The sequence below is a fragment of the Rhynchophorus ferrugineus genome, unplaced genomic scaffold (assembly GCF_030347505.1).
Source record: "Rhynchophorus ferrugineus isolate W39M unplaced genomic scaffold, kcgeb_rfMv2 rfM3, whole genome shotgun sequence".
NCBI classification, from domain to species: domain Eukaryota; kingdom Metazoa; phylum Arthropoda; class Insecta; order Coleoptera; family Curculionidae; genus Rhynchophorus; species Rhynchophorus ferrugineus.
Window position 1 is genome coordinate 59,430,748 of NW_027472582.1, and position 14,292 is coordinate 59,445,039.

The 14,292-nt window shown below is 30.6% G+C and overlaps 1 protein-coding gene across 1 annotated transcript; it reads left to right on the forward strand.

Moving 5' to 3' along the window:
• The first annotated feature begins 8,078 nt into the window (after positions 1-8,078).
• Positions 8,079-13,045, forward strand: LOC143193030 (uncharacterized). Its single transcript, XM_076398951.1, has 6 exons — positions 8,079-8,223; positions 8,981-9,342; positions 9,464-9,611; positions 11,392-11,595; positions 11,694-11,832; positions 12,892-13,045. Exons 1-6 carry the CDS (start codon positions 8,169-8,171, stop codon positions 12,953-12,955), a joined length of 972 nt encoding a protein of 323 aa, XP_076255066.1. The 5' UTR covers positions 8,079-8,168; the 3' UTR covers positions 12,956-13,045.
• The last annotated feature ends 1,247 nt before the right edge of the window (positions 13,046-14,292 follow it).

Here is a 14,292-nt window from a genome sequence, read left to right on the forward strand (position 1 = left end):
TTGAGAAAATTAACGATGAGAGATCTCTTTCGCGAGAGGGCGTTTGAAATAATGGTAAACAACTCGCATCCCATCGCCTGCCTACCCACACTAACTGATAAATGAAGGAGCACGAACCGTTTCGATTTTAAACGCGTTCTCACCGAATCCTTAAATATTTATTGTAATTTTAATTTCGACGTTAAAACATTAAAATCTTAACCTTCATGTTAATGCACTGTTACATTATTGCTAAAAGAAATAACTAAATAAATCGTACTTATCGTTCTTTTGTGAAGAACTAAGCATAATAGAAGATGAAAAAAAATAAAAATTATTGTTATTGATAGATATAAGTGTTAATAGTAATTTATAGATTATAGAAATATTATAGATGATTAAAATGACTAACAAAAAGGCTATTTAGGTATGATTTCTTTCTGGGGTACTTTTTGCATATCAATAGATGGGACGATAACAGTTCAAATATCGGAATTTTATATATGTTCAACGCACAAAATCTCTGTTCATACAAGCGGCAATGTTTTCGTTCTGATCCTTGAGGGATCATCGTGTATATAACACTCTGATATTGTGACAATATTAGACCATATACGGGGTGTTTACACATAAGTTACTCATATTATACTAAAGTAACATTTCAATACTCCCTTAGTTACGATTGTTTCTACATACCTTCAAATTTTAGAGTCTAAAAAAGCCTAAATTGAAGCAAAAACCCCATGTTGTTTCTTTTTTATTAGCATTTTTTCTTCTCATGCTTTACGTGTAAATTGTTGATTATTCTAAAAAAAAACACACATTACATCAACTCAAAACATCTCGGGCTGTATATATTGTGTGGACAAGAAACACAATTCGGGATTATTGTGCGTAATTAGTTTGCGACTGCTAATTTAAAATCAACTTTCATTAAAGAAGAATATAATTTCGCACTATGAAACCGAAATGATTTTTTATAGGCCCAGTATATGGAGCATCATGCATAAATAGAAACATAAAAATCTGAACCAACAGAAGATATGATATTTTCAGATTAATTTTTCATTTCAGAGAACAAAATTGATTTTAAATCACCTTGTTATAAGATGGTGCATTTTAAACCATTCCCGCTTATTTTGATATGAAGCTAAGTATCTGCTAGTGTAAATGCATAAAACCAACATGGTAATCTGAGTTTACTTAGAATTAACTTTAAGCATTTTACTAATGTGTCTGTCTACGAACACCAGCAGATAATCAGTTGTTTATTTAAAAGCTCCATCCAAGGGGACAATAATAAAATATCGCATTTGGATATAAATACAGGGTGTTTTATTTAGCTACTAGATTTGGTTAGTGTTGACTTCATTATTAAAAAATATTTTTATGACGCATATTAAGTTATTTCCGGGTACAATGGTAAAATGCACCAACACATAAAACGAGAACGATGAATAACAATTCTAAAAACAAGATGTTCTTACGTTAACTCTACCACTTTCAAGCATAGACTTTAGAACGTTAAAATTTACGAAAAATTGTTTTCTGACTGTTACAATATAAAGGGGGCATTAGAACTAATGTAGGATCTTTTAGTGCGTAATTCCGTTTAAACCAATTCGCTTGTTTATCATTATTTGAGTAGTAAAAGTATAACTGTAAAAAAAACAATTAGGACGTACTTTTTTAATATAAGAAGGAAACATTAAGTATGACCTAACGGAAATTTTTATCTCATTATTAAAAACATGATATGCTGAACAGTGCATCTATAAAATAAAATTTATTTCGCGCTTAATGTGTAATTTTTTATTAAATAATTAAGTACCTTAAATAAAACAATTAAAATAGTGGTTCTAAATACTTGTTTTCTTTATCCCATTGACGCTGCTTCCAACATTTCCCAAGCATGGCCATACATTCATTATTTTGGGTCACTTTTAAGGTAAAGACGTATTGAGGATAACATGATACAAAATGTTACAACATGATACAACAGCTTGCACTTACCTGTCTGAAAAGAAAATACACAAAAAATTCTTATTTTTATTAAAGAGACACTTTGCTCTAGAGAGATTGTACTAGTTGTTGCCGACTAACGTACAATTTATCTTTACATTAACTTCATTCCAGGCATATATATCTAGGAGGCCCTAGCTTAGTCTCTGGTATAATAATGTTTATGTATTAACACTGCTTTTTTCTGTTAAGTGAACCTCATTACACTACACAAGATCAAATGATTTAATACTTTTGAGTATGTGTTCTGTTTTGGTATTAACCAAGAGTTGTGTCATTATGATACTCAGATCGACATGAGAATGGAGTCTGTCTTCATATCTTCCTGCAAATTTCTTAAATTCTTGCATGACAGTCGATATCTGAAGGTCCCAATTAAGTAATCAGTCCTGTAGTATCTGGATCCACCTACGATACTTCTCAAGACGTTGTACTGGAACACTTGTATTACATTAATATTAGTTTCCACGGAAATCTTCGTAATTGCATTCCGTATGTCCATATAGGTTTCAATACTTGCTTATAACTATAATAGCAATTTATTATGTACTGATAATTGCGATTTTCATCCAATTACCAATACATTTTCCTGTATTTTAACTCTAGTTCTTTCCTTTTTTATTTTACATATTCTTGCCAGCGTATTTTTGTATCAAGTTTCCTTCCGAGATACTTAGCGTTGTTGCTATATGGAATTATATATTATATATTTATTGTTATTGGTGCTCGTAAGCTCTGATTATTTTCGTTAATTTTTATTTTCCAAGTCTGGGTCCAGTTAGTTTTATTATATTTATGGATAGTTTTATTTATTTGTATTAACATCAACCTTAATAACTTTGGTTACTTCTTCAGATGTGACCGATTGAATAGTCAAATTTTCACATTCTATGCCCGGCAAATTATACCCAATATCAGTATCGAAACATCGTCCCTACTCTCTCTCACATCTTACCAGATCGGACCCCTAGCCACATGAACAAGTTTTCCATAAAAAATTTGCCCAGCTGAAAATGTTATGCCATAGCCACAAACTCTCCCATGTTTTGCTTAATGGGACAAACTTTTCCTCTAAAAACTAAAAATAAAAAAAACCAAAAGATATTCTCATATCATACGAAATGACAAAAAAAACTCGCACCTCCAGTGGTGTAACTATTATGGTCCATGTTTGAGGTTGTTTCTATATACCACTACCCTATCATTATCTGTAGCATATATATCCCAACCACCCAACTATCTTTCCCCCTCATATTAGGGTGCTCATCATTTGGGACTCTTCTACTTCAAATATAAAGGGATTAGTAACCTTTGAGCTTCTAAAGTATATGTCTCATAACCAGCTCTGCCTTGCTTCGGATGCCATTTTGTACTGTTATAAAATAGACAATGCACGTCGTCAAAATAGTCAGTAGGTCACAATGTTGTCTAATAAACATTGACTTTTGGTTTACAACGTTGGCCGGTTTATAAATTCCAATTATTACCGCTAACGCTTTGAAGATTTTTGTAGATACTTGACAACAGTGTGGACAGTACCAACACAAATCGAATTTTATTGACTTTATTCGGTTACATGTTCCGACGCATCAGACAGCATTCTATTTCTTTTGTAATCCTGAAATAAAATGAGAAGGAAAAATCCGAGTTCAAAACAGATTTTCCATTTTTACTAACTGCATTCTACGTTATTTATGACATGTATTGATAAACAAATTAATATAAAAAAATCAAGAAACTGTAACCGAATGCGTCAGAATTTCAGTCAGTTAACAGACTGGGTAAAAAAATTGGAAAAACCCCAAAACAAGTCAAATAAAAACAAAAACGAGTAATTCTTTCTTAAGAATAATAATAACACGGAACGGAAATGGGCTAAATCAACGAGTCCGGGAACTAGAATGATTTCTGAGAACAAATAACATAAATATAGCTCTCATATCCAAGACTCACACATAAAAGCTATAAAACACAACGCCGGCTTGGTTGGTGCAGTGGTAAAGGCGACAGGATGGTCAGCTACTGTTGCAATAGTCGCGGGTTCTAATCCCGCTAGGACATGGTTTTGAATTGATGTTTGTGGTTGTTTAATATTTGTGATTGTCCTAGGCAAGAGTGCAAAATCCGACAAGAAAAATGATCCCAGTCACGCCAGTAACCAGGCTGGGTAAGACCGGATGTCTTCTGGGATGATTTCAAAATTGGCCAGTCGGTAGGCTTAATGCCGAGGGCCGTGGTTCAGAGCCCACGTTAAACTGTAAGTCCAATAAAGATAAATCCCTAGTTGGTAATAGGAGACTTTAAAATCTATTTTCAAAAATATAACACAACAATAAATTGGGAGAGAGAGAGAGAGAGATTTATGTTTTAAATTAGGCCCAAGGTTTTATTATTGAATAGGATTTTAATGTTAAATGCACAGCCTGCAAGCAGTAATAAATATTATTGATTGTAACTATCATTCAGGCCTGTACCCACTTACTGATATACCGACAGTAATAAAGTTCCAGGCCTACTAGACTTTTACATTTCGAAAAACATCTCATCAAATCAAATACAAATAAAAAGCTTGTGCAAATTATCATCTGATCATATTTCAGTATTGCCCCATACGTACTTTCAACTGCTGAAGTACTACCTCACAGACACACATTGTATTGTCAAACAAGGTGACGAATACATTGTGTACATACAGGGCAGTGTTCTTGGTCCATTGTTATATCTATTGTATACAGCTGACCTATCGACCTCAAAACACTACTATTGCAACATATGCAAAATATCAGCCACAAAAACCTCCAACTTCATCTTAACAAAGTCGAATTGTGGTTGAAAACGTGGCATATCAAACCAAATGAGACAAAATCTACCCATGTGACATTCACCTTTTGTAGAAGAACATGTTCCTCAGTAAAATTGAATAATCGTGAACTTCCGAAAGCAGACAATGCTAAATATCTGGGAATGCATTTCGATCGACGTTTGACATGGTAAAAACATATAGTTCCAAAATGCAAACAGCTTGGACTTAAACTAAGCCAAATATACCGGCTGATAGGGCGTAAATCTAAATTATCATTAGATAACAATGTTTTGCTGTATAAGTCAATATTTAGACCCATTTGGACCTATGGTATTGAACTGTGGGATAATATTAGCAAATGTAACATAGATATCCTCCAGAAGTTCCAGAATAAAGTGTTGCGAGTCATCGTCTATGCCCCATATTACGTGTCGAACAAACTGATTCAGCGCGATATCCCCATAGAACCCATAACGAGTTGTAATTCGGAGTGTTAGTGCGAAGTACTCTGAAAGACTATTGGTGCATCCGAATGCACTTGCCAAACAGTTAAATGTGCGCGATGGCTGAAGTGCGTAGGCTCAAACGCAAACTGCCATATGAACTGATTAATATACACATAGAGTAAGATTTAATAATCTCTAAAATAAGCTAGAATAGTTTGTAGAATAAGTTAGGGTAAACTTTAAAATAAGTTAGAATAGTATCTAAAATAAGATTTAGATATATTACATGTCAGGATAGTTATTATTTAACTGAAATCATATAATAATACTTATTGCCCACGGGCAGATTGTTGACGTTCTAGGAGATTAACAAAAAAACACATCAATATTGTTAACATTAGGCGCGACAATTCTGAAATAACATAGAAGACTAATCTTACAAACAAATTTATTAACTAGTGCTCGTTTACACTTATAAAACAAAAACAAATCAGTTTAAACGTAAGACTCAAACGAATAGACGATCTAAAACTGCAAAGCCGAAATATAATTGAACAAATTCGGTTTGTTGCAAAAGAAGCTTATGATGCAGTCAATTCTCCCCTTGAAATTAGGGAATTGTTAAAAGAGAGACGAAAAGCTAGAACATTATGACACAGCACGAGAAATGATGTAGATAAAACAATATTTAAAAGAATTAGTAATCAGACTAGACAACAGATTAAAGAATATCAACAGAGCTGCTTCGTACACGAATTAAGCCCGAAAGCCGACAAAAATTACTTGCTACAGAATGCAACTTAGAGATTTATAAGACCAATTATTAGAGTACCGTCTATTAAAAATGATCAAAATTAATGGGTTCGACGCAACGATGAAAAAACCGAATTAATCGCAGAACATTTAGCTAACGTATTCCAACCGAATGATATAGAATCTATAATAATTATTAATCCTGTTTATCAGCCCAATGTAGCCGTAAATCTGATTTCTCCATTAGAACTGGCTGCAGAAATTGAGAACAATCTCAATCCTAAAAAGGTTCCTGGAGTTGGTGATATTTCGCCTGGGTTATTAAAAGAGCTGCCATGAAAAGCAATAATCGTGTTGACATATATACTCAATGCCTGTTTGAGACTGAACCATATTCCGGAATGTCTTAAGTTTGCCCGAATAATTATGCTTAAGTATATAATTAAACCTGACAACCTGCAGAAAAGGTTTGATCGTACAGACCTATTTGCTGGTACATTCGATATTAAAATTATTTGAAAAACTGATGTTAAAACGTATTAAACAATTTGTAGAAATACCAGATTTCCAGTTTGGATTTCGAAATCACCACTCGACAATCGATCAAGTGCAACAGCGGTTGTTGAAAAGGCATTCAAAAAAAAGAGATACTTCCCTGCAATGTTCCTGGACATTTTACAAACTTCAGACTGGGTATAGTATTTGGAATTAATCGACAAAATGAGCAAATTACTACCGCGAAATTATTGTCGATTGCTGCAATTATATCTTTTCGAAAGCAAATTCAGAGCTTGACATGAAGGGGCATTATCAACACTTAAACCTATTTCTACTAGAGTTCCACAGCGTAGTGTCTTGAAACCACTTCTAAATCTGCTCTATACTTCTAATATCCCAACAACAAAAGAAACAATACTTCGAACATTTGCTGACGACACAGTTATCATGGCAAAAGATATATCGGTGCCTAAGACTGTAGAAAAAGAACAAGTAGCAGTTAACAAGATCTACAAATGGACTAGAGACTCGAAAATATAGCTTAATAGCTCCAAATTTGTCCACGTTAATTTTGCTCTGCTACGAAATGACAAAAACATAATTATATCACATAACAAATGCCCGAATCCTCAAGTGGAATCGGTTTAATACCTCGGAAAAACAGAAAGCAGAGCAGATTAGGCTCAAAGCCACGCAACTATACTGGTTAGTCGGAAAGTACTCTCAACAACCAAAACAAAGTTCTTCTATTAATCAAGGTTTATCGTTATGTAACCAATGAGAAGCTGCACGATGCCCTCGAAATCAAATAGATATACAAATTAAAATTGTATTAAGCACATCTAATGTAAGACGAAATTAATTAAAAAAAGAATGATGAATATTTTTTATTTCAAGCAAACAAAATTGATTTTAAATCACTTTGATATAAGATAGTGTATTTTAAACAATTTCTACTTTTTTTAATGTAGCTAAGTAGCTGATAAAGTATAAAGTAGTGTAAAAGTATGAAACTAACATTGTTTTCTTGGAATTTAATAAGAAATAACTTTCAACAATTTACTAACAAATTGTTTTATTAAATTGTTGGCTTCATTTTTATTAGGCATATTAAATTATTTTCATACAGAAGTAATAAATAAAATACAACAACACATAAAACGAGATCATTTAATAATAATTGTAAGACGAAATTGTCTTACATTAAATCCACCACGTTTAAGTCTAGAATTTAGTATGTTACGTTCAAATTTACGAAAAAAATTTGTTTCCTGACTGTTCTAATATTGTTACAAAGAAATATTAGAACTAAATCAGAAACTGTTAATGTATAATTCTGTTTAAATCAATCACTAATTCTAATTAAAGATCAATATTGATTATAAAATGATATAATTTCGCTCTAAAAAACTGAAACTATTTTTATAAACCCATTATATGGAGCATGTTATGTATAAATAAAAATCTGAACAAAAGTGTTTAATAAAATATGATATAAAATTCTAAAAAAGGATATGGTTTATGCAACCCAAAATTCACTATAACCACATTGCGCAAACTCAATTGAATGTCTGTATAGTTTGACATTGTATTACTAACCATTTTCCGTTCATTTAGTTAGTGTTGTTGGTGGTGTATCGGAGATTCACAAAAAACAAATCGTTAAAATGCATACAATATCGTTTATTTTCATAATATCTTGTGCTCTAACCCTAAATGGAGGTAACGTATCTTAAAAGCGCTTGTAGTTATTGTACTAGTAACTTAAAAAATAATAGGAGGCGTTTTTTAATCATTTCTGTTCGGACTCTAGAATTTCATTGTTTTATTAAAGAATGAATCTTTAACCTTGAACTGGAATAGGGAATGATTATTACATTTTTACAAACATTTATTGGTACTTCCCATATTTACAATAAAAATGACTACTATTATCTAATTTGAACTGATATCCTCTCTCAGTAAAATATTTATAAGTAATAACTAAATCATTTTTGTTGATAAGCTAAGTACTTAGTGAACTTTTGATTAATATTTATATTAATTTATATTATTTCTGTTCGGACTCTAGAATTTCATTGTTTTATTAAAGAATGAATCTTTAACCTTGAACTGGAATAGGGAATGATTATTACATTTTTACATGTAAACTAATAAGTAAACGAAAATTTACTAAAAACTAAATTAACATCTAACACTGGTACTTCCCATATCTACAATAAAAATGACTACTATTATCTAATTTGAACTGATATCCTCTCTCAGTAAAATATTTATAATTAATAACTAAATCATTTTTGTTGATAAGCTAAGTACTTAGTGAACTTTTGATTAATATATATATATATATATATATATATATATATATATATATATATATATATATATATATATATATATATATATATATATATATATATATATATATATATATATATTTAATTAACAAAGCAATAAAATACTATTACTATTTTTTTAGGTTATGGTAGCGAAGTTAATATCCCACCCCCTGCATCTACAATTCTACCAGCAAATACTACTTCCACACCCCTGACGACAATCTCTACTACTACTACTCCCAAACCCCTGACGACAAACTCTACTACTACTACTCCCAAACCCCTGACGACAAATTCTCCTACTACTACTCCCAAACCCACGACAACAAAATTTACTACTACTACCAAACCTCTGACGACAAACTCTACTACTACTACTACTCCCACTCCCATTACACCTGCCCCTACACGTCCGCCAAGAAATTTGTATACAGTAATGAATCAGACATATTATTGTTTAATTATGAATGTGTCTATTGAAATAGAAGTCGCTAATGCAACGGTAAGATTGCATTGTATGTCATTTTTATGCATAACACTGAATTATTATCTAGGATAGCTATTAATAGAACACTAATTCAATTTCAAGATATAACATTTAATTTTTATTTATAAATTTGTAGGAAGTTGTCCCTGCTAGTTTCAGTGTTTTTGGCTATTGTAACAAAAATGTATCATCGTTGAAAATATATTGGCAAAATAACTATATAACCTTTAATTTCGACAAAACTGATGGGAAATATGAAATGTCATCCATAACATTATCTTTCAGTAAGTATAACAGCAGTACTATTGCTATTTTATGTTTATTTTATATTTTATATTTATGATTTGATTTGTGTAGGGATGAAGACACACTTTTACTTGAATAATTTTGTTTCATTTATATGAAGTGGTGATTGTTCGATTTGCTGAGACAATATTGCTCTATCTCGACATTAGCACCAGCATATGTCTATGGTGGGAGCTCTCTTTGGGCAGTCTTGATACCTTATGTACCATTAAGTGGCGTAGGTGGGTTATGTTTAATGTCTGTTTTCTCTTACTCCGGGTACAAATGCAGCCCATTTATTTTGTCCCTGCTTGGTTTTCTTACTTCAGCTTTTCTGCAATATCTTTTATTTTTTCTTAATTACTGTTTTATCCATTAATATTCTAAATGGAATTGCGTGTTTATCCAACATATTTCACAACTCTTTGCTCTAATATAACCCATAGTGCCTCTCTTCTTTCTCTGTAAAATACCTTTTCCAAATTAATAAACTTTGGGTATGTCTGTTGACTTGCGATTCTGTTAGTATGTTGTTTAGTACAGATTTAGACGATGTTCCCTAATTTGTTATAATTGTTAGACAATTATTTGCAGCTATTGTTAGTACATTCAACCACTACTTCCCCATTGATGATCTTCTAAACTGCAACGTCTTTGCCCAAATGTTTATCATATTCAGCCAATGAAGTGGTTATCTAAGCTTTAGTATCCCCAAATTCCAATACTTCATTGCTGAACAACTGAGCTATTTAAGTCTGTCTTTGGTAATTGTATGCCCTAAACTGCAAGCTTTTGTTCAAATTCTTAAAACCCTTAAATTTTAATGATTCACGACTAGGGGCGTTTTGAGTAACTTTAGTTCAATTTCCGGTAAATTAGGGCAGGAGTGTGTTCAGAGTTCGTCAAAATTTAATTAAAAACTTCAATGATCTTGAATACCAATACGACGAATGGAGAAGCTGAGCTCCTGCAGTTCGATTTTGATGACCAGAAGTAGACATTTCGAAATTGTTAGTTATTTAACACCGCATTTTTGATAAATTGTTTTATGATTTCTTCTAACTTTCCTTCCTTTTATATTCTGTTCCGATTTATATTGAAATAATACGATTAAACAATTTTTCAAGAATAAAAAAGGCGATTTGTTAGGTCCACCGAGACATGTGCACAAATCATGACCGTTGACATTTTCATCAAATCGGAAGCTTATAATATAAATAATTGTGACAAATTAAAAGGAATATATTGGGATGCAGAAAAAGTAATTTTGTTGTTTTTGATGTTCATTCAAAGATAATATATTCACATAGTTTTCAAAAAAAAATCTTCTCAAAGTTATATGAGCCACTTTGATCGATAATCTTTTACCGTTTTTTTTTTTTTTTTTTGGTAAAACCACATTTCTTGTGAAGCCAGCGTGATTGAGATTTTTCCAGAGACCGGAACAAAGGGTTGTCAAACGGGTAATACGGAGACTCTGCAAAAAATGTGGTGAATGCATCAAAACTTCTCAATAATAAAAGATCGTCGTCGGTAGTCATAATAAAGATGAAAATATTCAGATCAGGTTTGTGCAGCTCAAAAATATAATTAAAATAATCTCCTTTTCAAAATGTAACATCTTTCCGACAAGTAATCGAATGATGGTGGATGTTCCATGGACTGATACTTTTCAAGTGGGCTATATAGCTTCATGACTTCGTTGAAAACCGAAATTACTTTTTTCCCAACGTATTATATTTGTGGATGATAAAAGTGAAATAACTGTAACATTTTTAGAAAATGCAACATATCAATATGAAAAAATAGCATTTCCTGTGAGTCTATCAGAATCATATAAATGTGATAAGGTACAAAATTTTGAATTGACTAAAAGTGTGGATAATCAAGCAGAAGAAAAAAATAACGAAAAGGCTCACATTTATATTAGTCAACTGCAATATCAGGCTTTTATGAATACTAATGAAACAGTTTTCAGCAAAGGTAAATGTATTAACACTATTTTTTAGTAAGAATGCATCTTAACGGATCTTGATTCTGGTGAGTAAATACTGGATAGGAATAACACTAATTTATTTTAGCATGGGATTGTAATACAGCCAACACAACTGATGTCGTACCGATTGTGGTTGGATGTATATTAGCGGTATTAGTTATTTTAATTCTGGTGGCATATCTCTTTGGAAGAAGGCGTTGTCAAGCTCATGGCTATCTATCTATGTGAGTGTAAAAGCAGACATACATTTAAAAATCTTTTAAACGAATTTAAATTTCGATAACTAGTAATTCTGAACTAGATCAATTTAAAGTCGTTTAAAATTACTTAAAGCTGATAGGGAGAAATATTATCAATGCTTTATGTTATATCTTAGTCTGTTGATTTACTAAATCAAATGTTATATTACATTTGGTCTATTCTTATTTTACGCATCTGTTAAGTTTGCCCTGTCCATCATGCTTCTGTTTTACTTGAATATGCTGTAACTTCTTCAAATAAACTTTTTGTTCTGAAGTTTTCAGCTTTTATTTTGTGTTTGAGTAAACATATGCCCTTGTTTTACCACCAATCATATTCATTATATGCTACATTTTATATAGTACTTGCTCTTAAAATAATCCTAATCTGATAGTCATTTATATTATATTCTTAACCATGTGGCATATGTTCATATACATTAGCGTTATGTTTCTAGATAGTATGTATATTATAGCCATACTCCATTTGCTAATTAAAGCTCTAATATTTAATTTTATCAAAATATATATCCAAATTTAATATATATTTTCAAATATACTTAATAATTAATGTAGTATGGTAAATATATATCTATATAAATGTATATTGTTCATGTTCTTACTTGCTCTATGGATGTTTTGTAAAATAAACGATGTGTCTGGATATCGGAAAAAAGCACAACATATTTAATTATTTTTACTAGAATATATTCAATTAGAAAGTAATAGACATAGTTTCTGTGAATTATATATTTCGTTAAAAAATATATTATGGGGGCTGTGAGGAATAATTGAAAGGATTGACTGTAATGGAAAATTTTTGAAATAAATGTTTTTGAGTTATTCCGTTTTATTTATGCCCTGATATCTCCCTATTAGTATTGTATCTTACCTAATCAACAGCTTCTTTCATTTCCTTAACAAAAAATATCCTTGGACATTCCTGTGATATTATTTTGTTCATCTATATGTTAAGTGCATGTCCGCATCAATTTCGATTTCGCTACAGTTGGTATTATATAAAAATTATCTTGCCATTTTTAGGTTTTCAAAAGAAGGAAACGACAGAGACTACATACCTATGAAAACATTATCCTGTTTCAAGTAACATTCTTTGTTATTTCTAATTCAAGACTTTAATAGATTTCGTTTTAACTCTGAAATAGACATAAACGCTTATTTATTATGTATATAATTAGTATAAACTTTTATTTATTTTTAACATAGTTCTCTAAGAAACATTTAAGTATAATGGTAAGAATTTATACTAAAGTATAATTATAATTTTTAACACATTTAGACAGTTATGAAAACAATGTATATCTACTTTTAATTTACTGTAATGTGATTGTGATTCGACATACGAGGACATTGTGATATATTCTTAGGTATAATTATTCATAATTGTTTTTGATTAAAACAAGATCAACCAAAATGAAGCCGCTTTTTATTAAATATTAGATTGTAACATAAAGGGTGATAACTCTGATGATTGTCACTAGTACCGGGGAAATAACGCATATTTACATATACCCAAAAAGACAAATATTTTTGGATCTATTACTGAATTCTACTTTTTATAGAACACGATCAAATAATTCTTTCAGTCCTCCGGAACAATGCGATGGTCGCGGATTTAAATCTAACCGACACTTTGAAGACAAAATTTGTAAAATCTGGCCCTTATTTAATCAAGCCATTGATACACTTGACACATCAATTACCCATGTTTTATTTTTATTGGCTAAAACTGAACATGTCTTCAGATCAATTCTTAGAGTAAAATTATTCGAATTAGACAAGATCAATATATTTTTGGATTGTTTATTCAAATTTCCATTATTCTTTCAATTCTGCATGAAAGTAAGTTGTACCAATTTAATGTACAGTTTAATTTATTACTATTGTTGCATTGCACTTATATCAAAATAAGCGTATATTGAGTAATGGCCAAAATAATAAAAGTATTGTTAGAATTATTAGGCACTATTAAATATTTGACAATTATATTAATTAAAAAATATTTAAGGACTACATCTTGAAATAATTTTTTTGTTTCATTGCATACAAAATTACAATAATACAATGTCTTGAAGATATATGTTTAAAAAATGAATATGTGGATTTAAAGAATCATCAATTTATACATTCGTAACGCAACATTCTTTAAATAACTCGACTTGAGGGCGTTAGATGAAGTATAAGATATATTATGCTGGGACTTTAGAACATAACATTATATAGTACTGAAAATAGTTGTACATATGGATTATATATATATATATATATATATATATATATATATATATATATATATATATATATATATATATATATATATATATATATATATATATATATATATATATATATATATATATATTACATATATAGATATTTTACAAATTGAAATAAGTCGCTAGAAATCGACTGAATATCTCTCGA

What these genes read in the sequence shown, in the direction of transcription:
- LOC143193030 (XM_076398951.1), top strand. Translation starts at nt 8,169, where the DNA reads ATGCATACAATATCGTTTATTTTCATAATATCTTGTGCTCTAACCCTA. An exon ending in TGCTCTAACCCTAAATGGAG is followed by an intron (nt 8,224 to 8,980) that starts GTAACGTATCTT and finishes CTATTTTTTTAG; the next exon opens with GTTATGGTAGCGAAGTTAAT. An exon ending in TGAAACAGTTTTCAGCAAAG is followed by an intron (nt 11,596 to 11,693) that starts GTAAATGTATTA and finishes AATTTATTTTAG; the next exon opens with CATGGGATTGTAATACAGCC.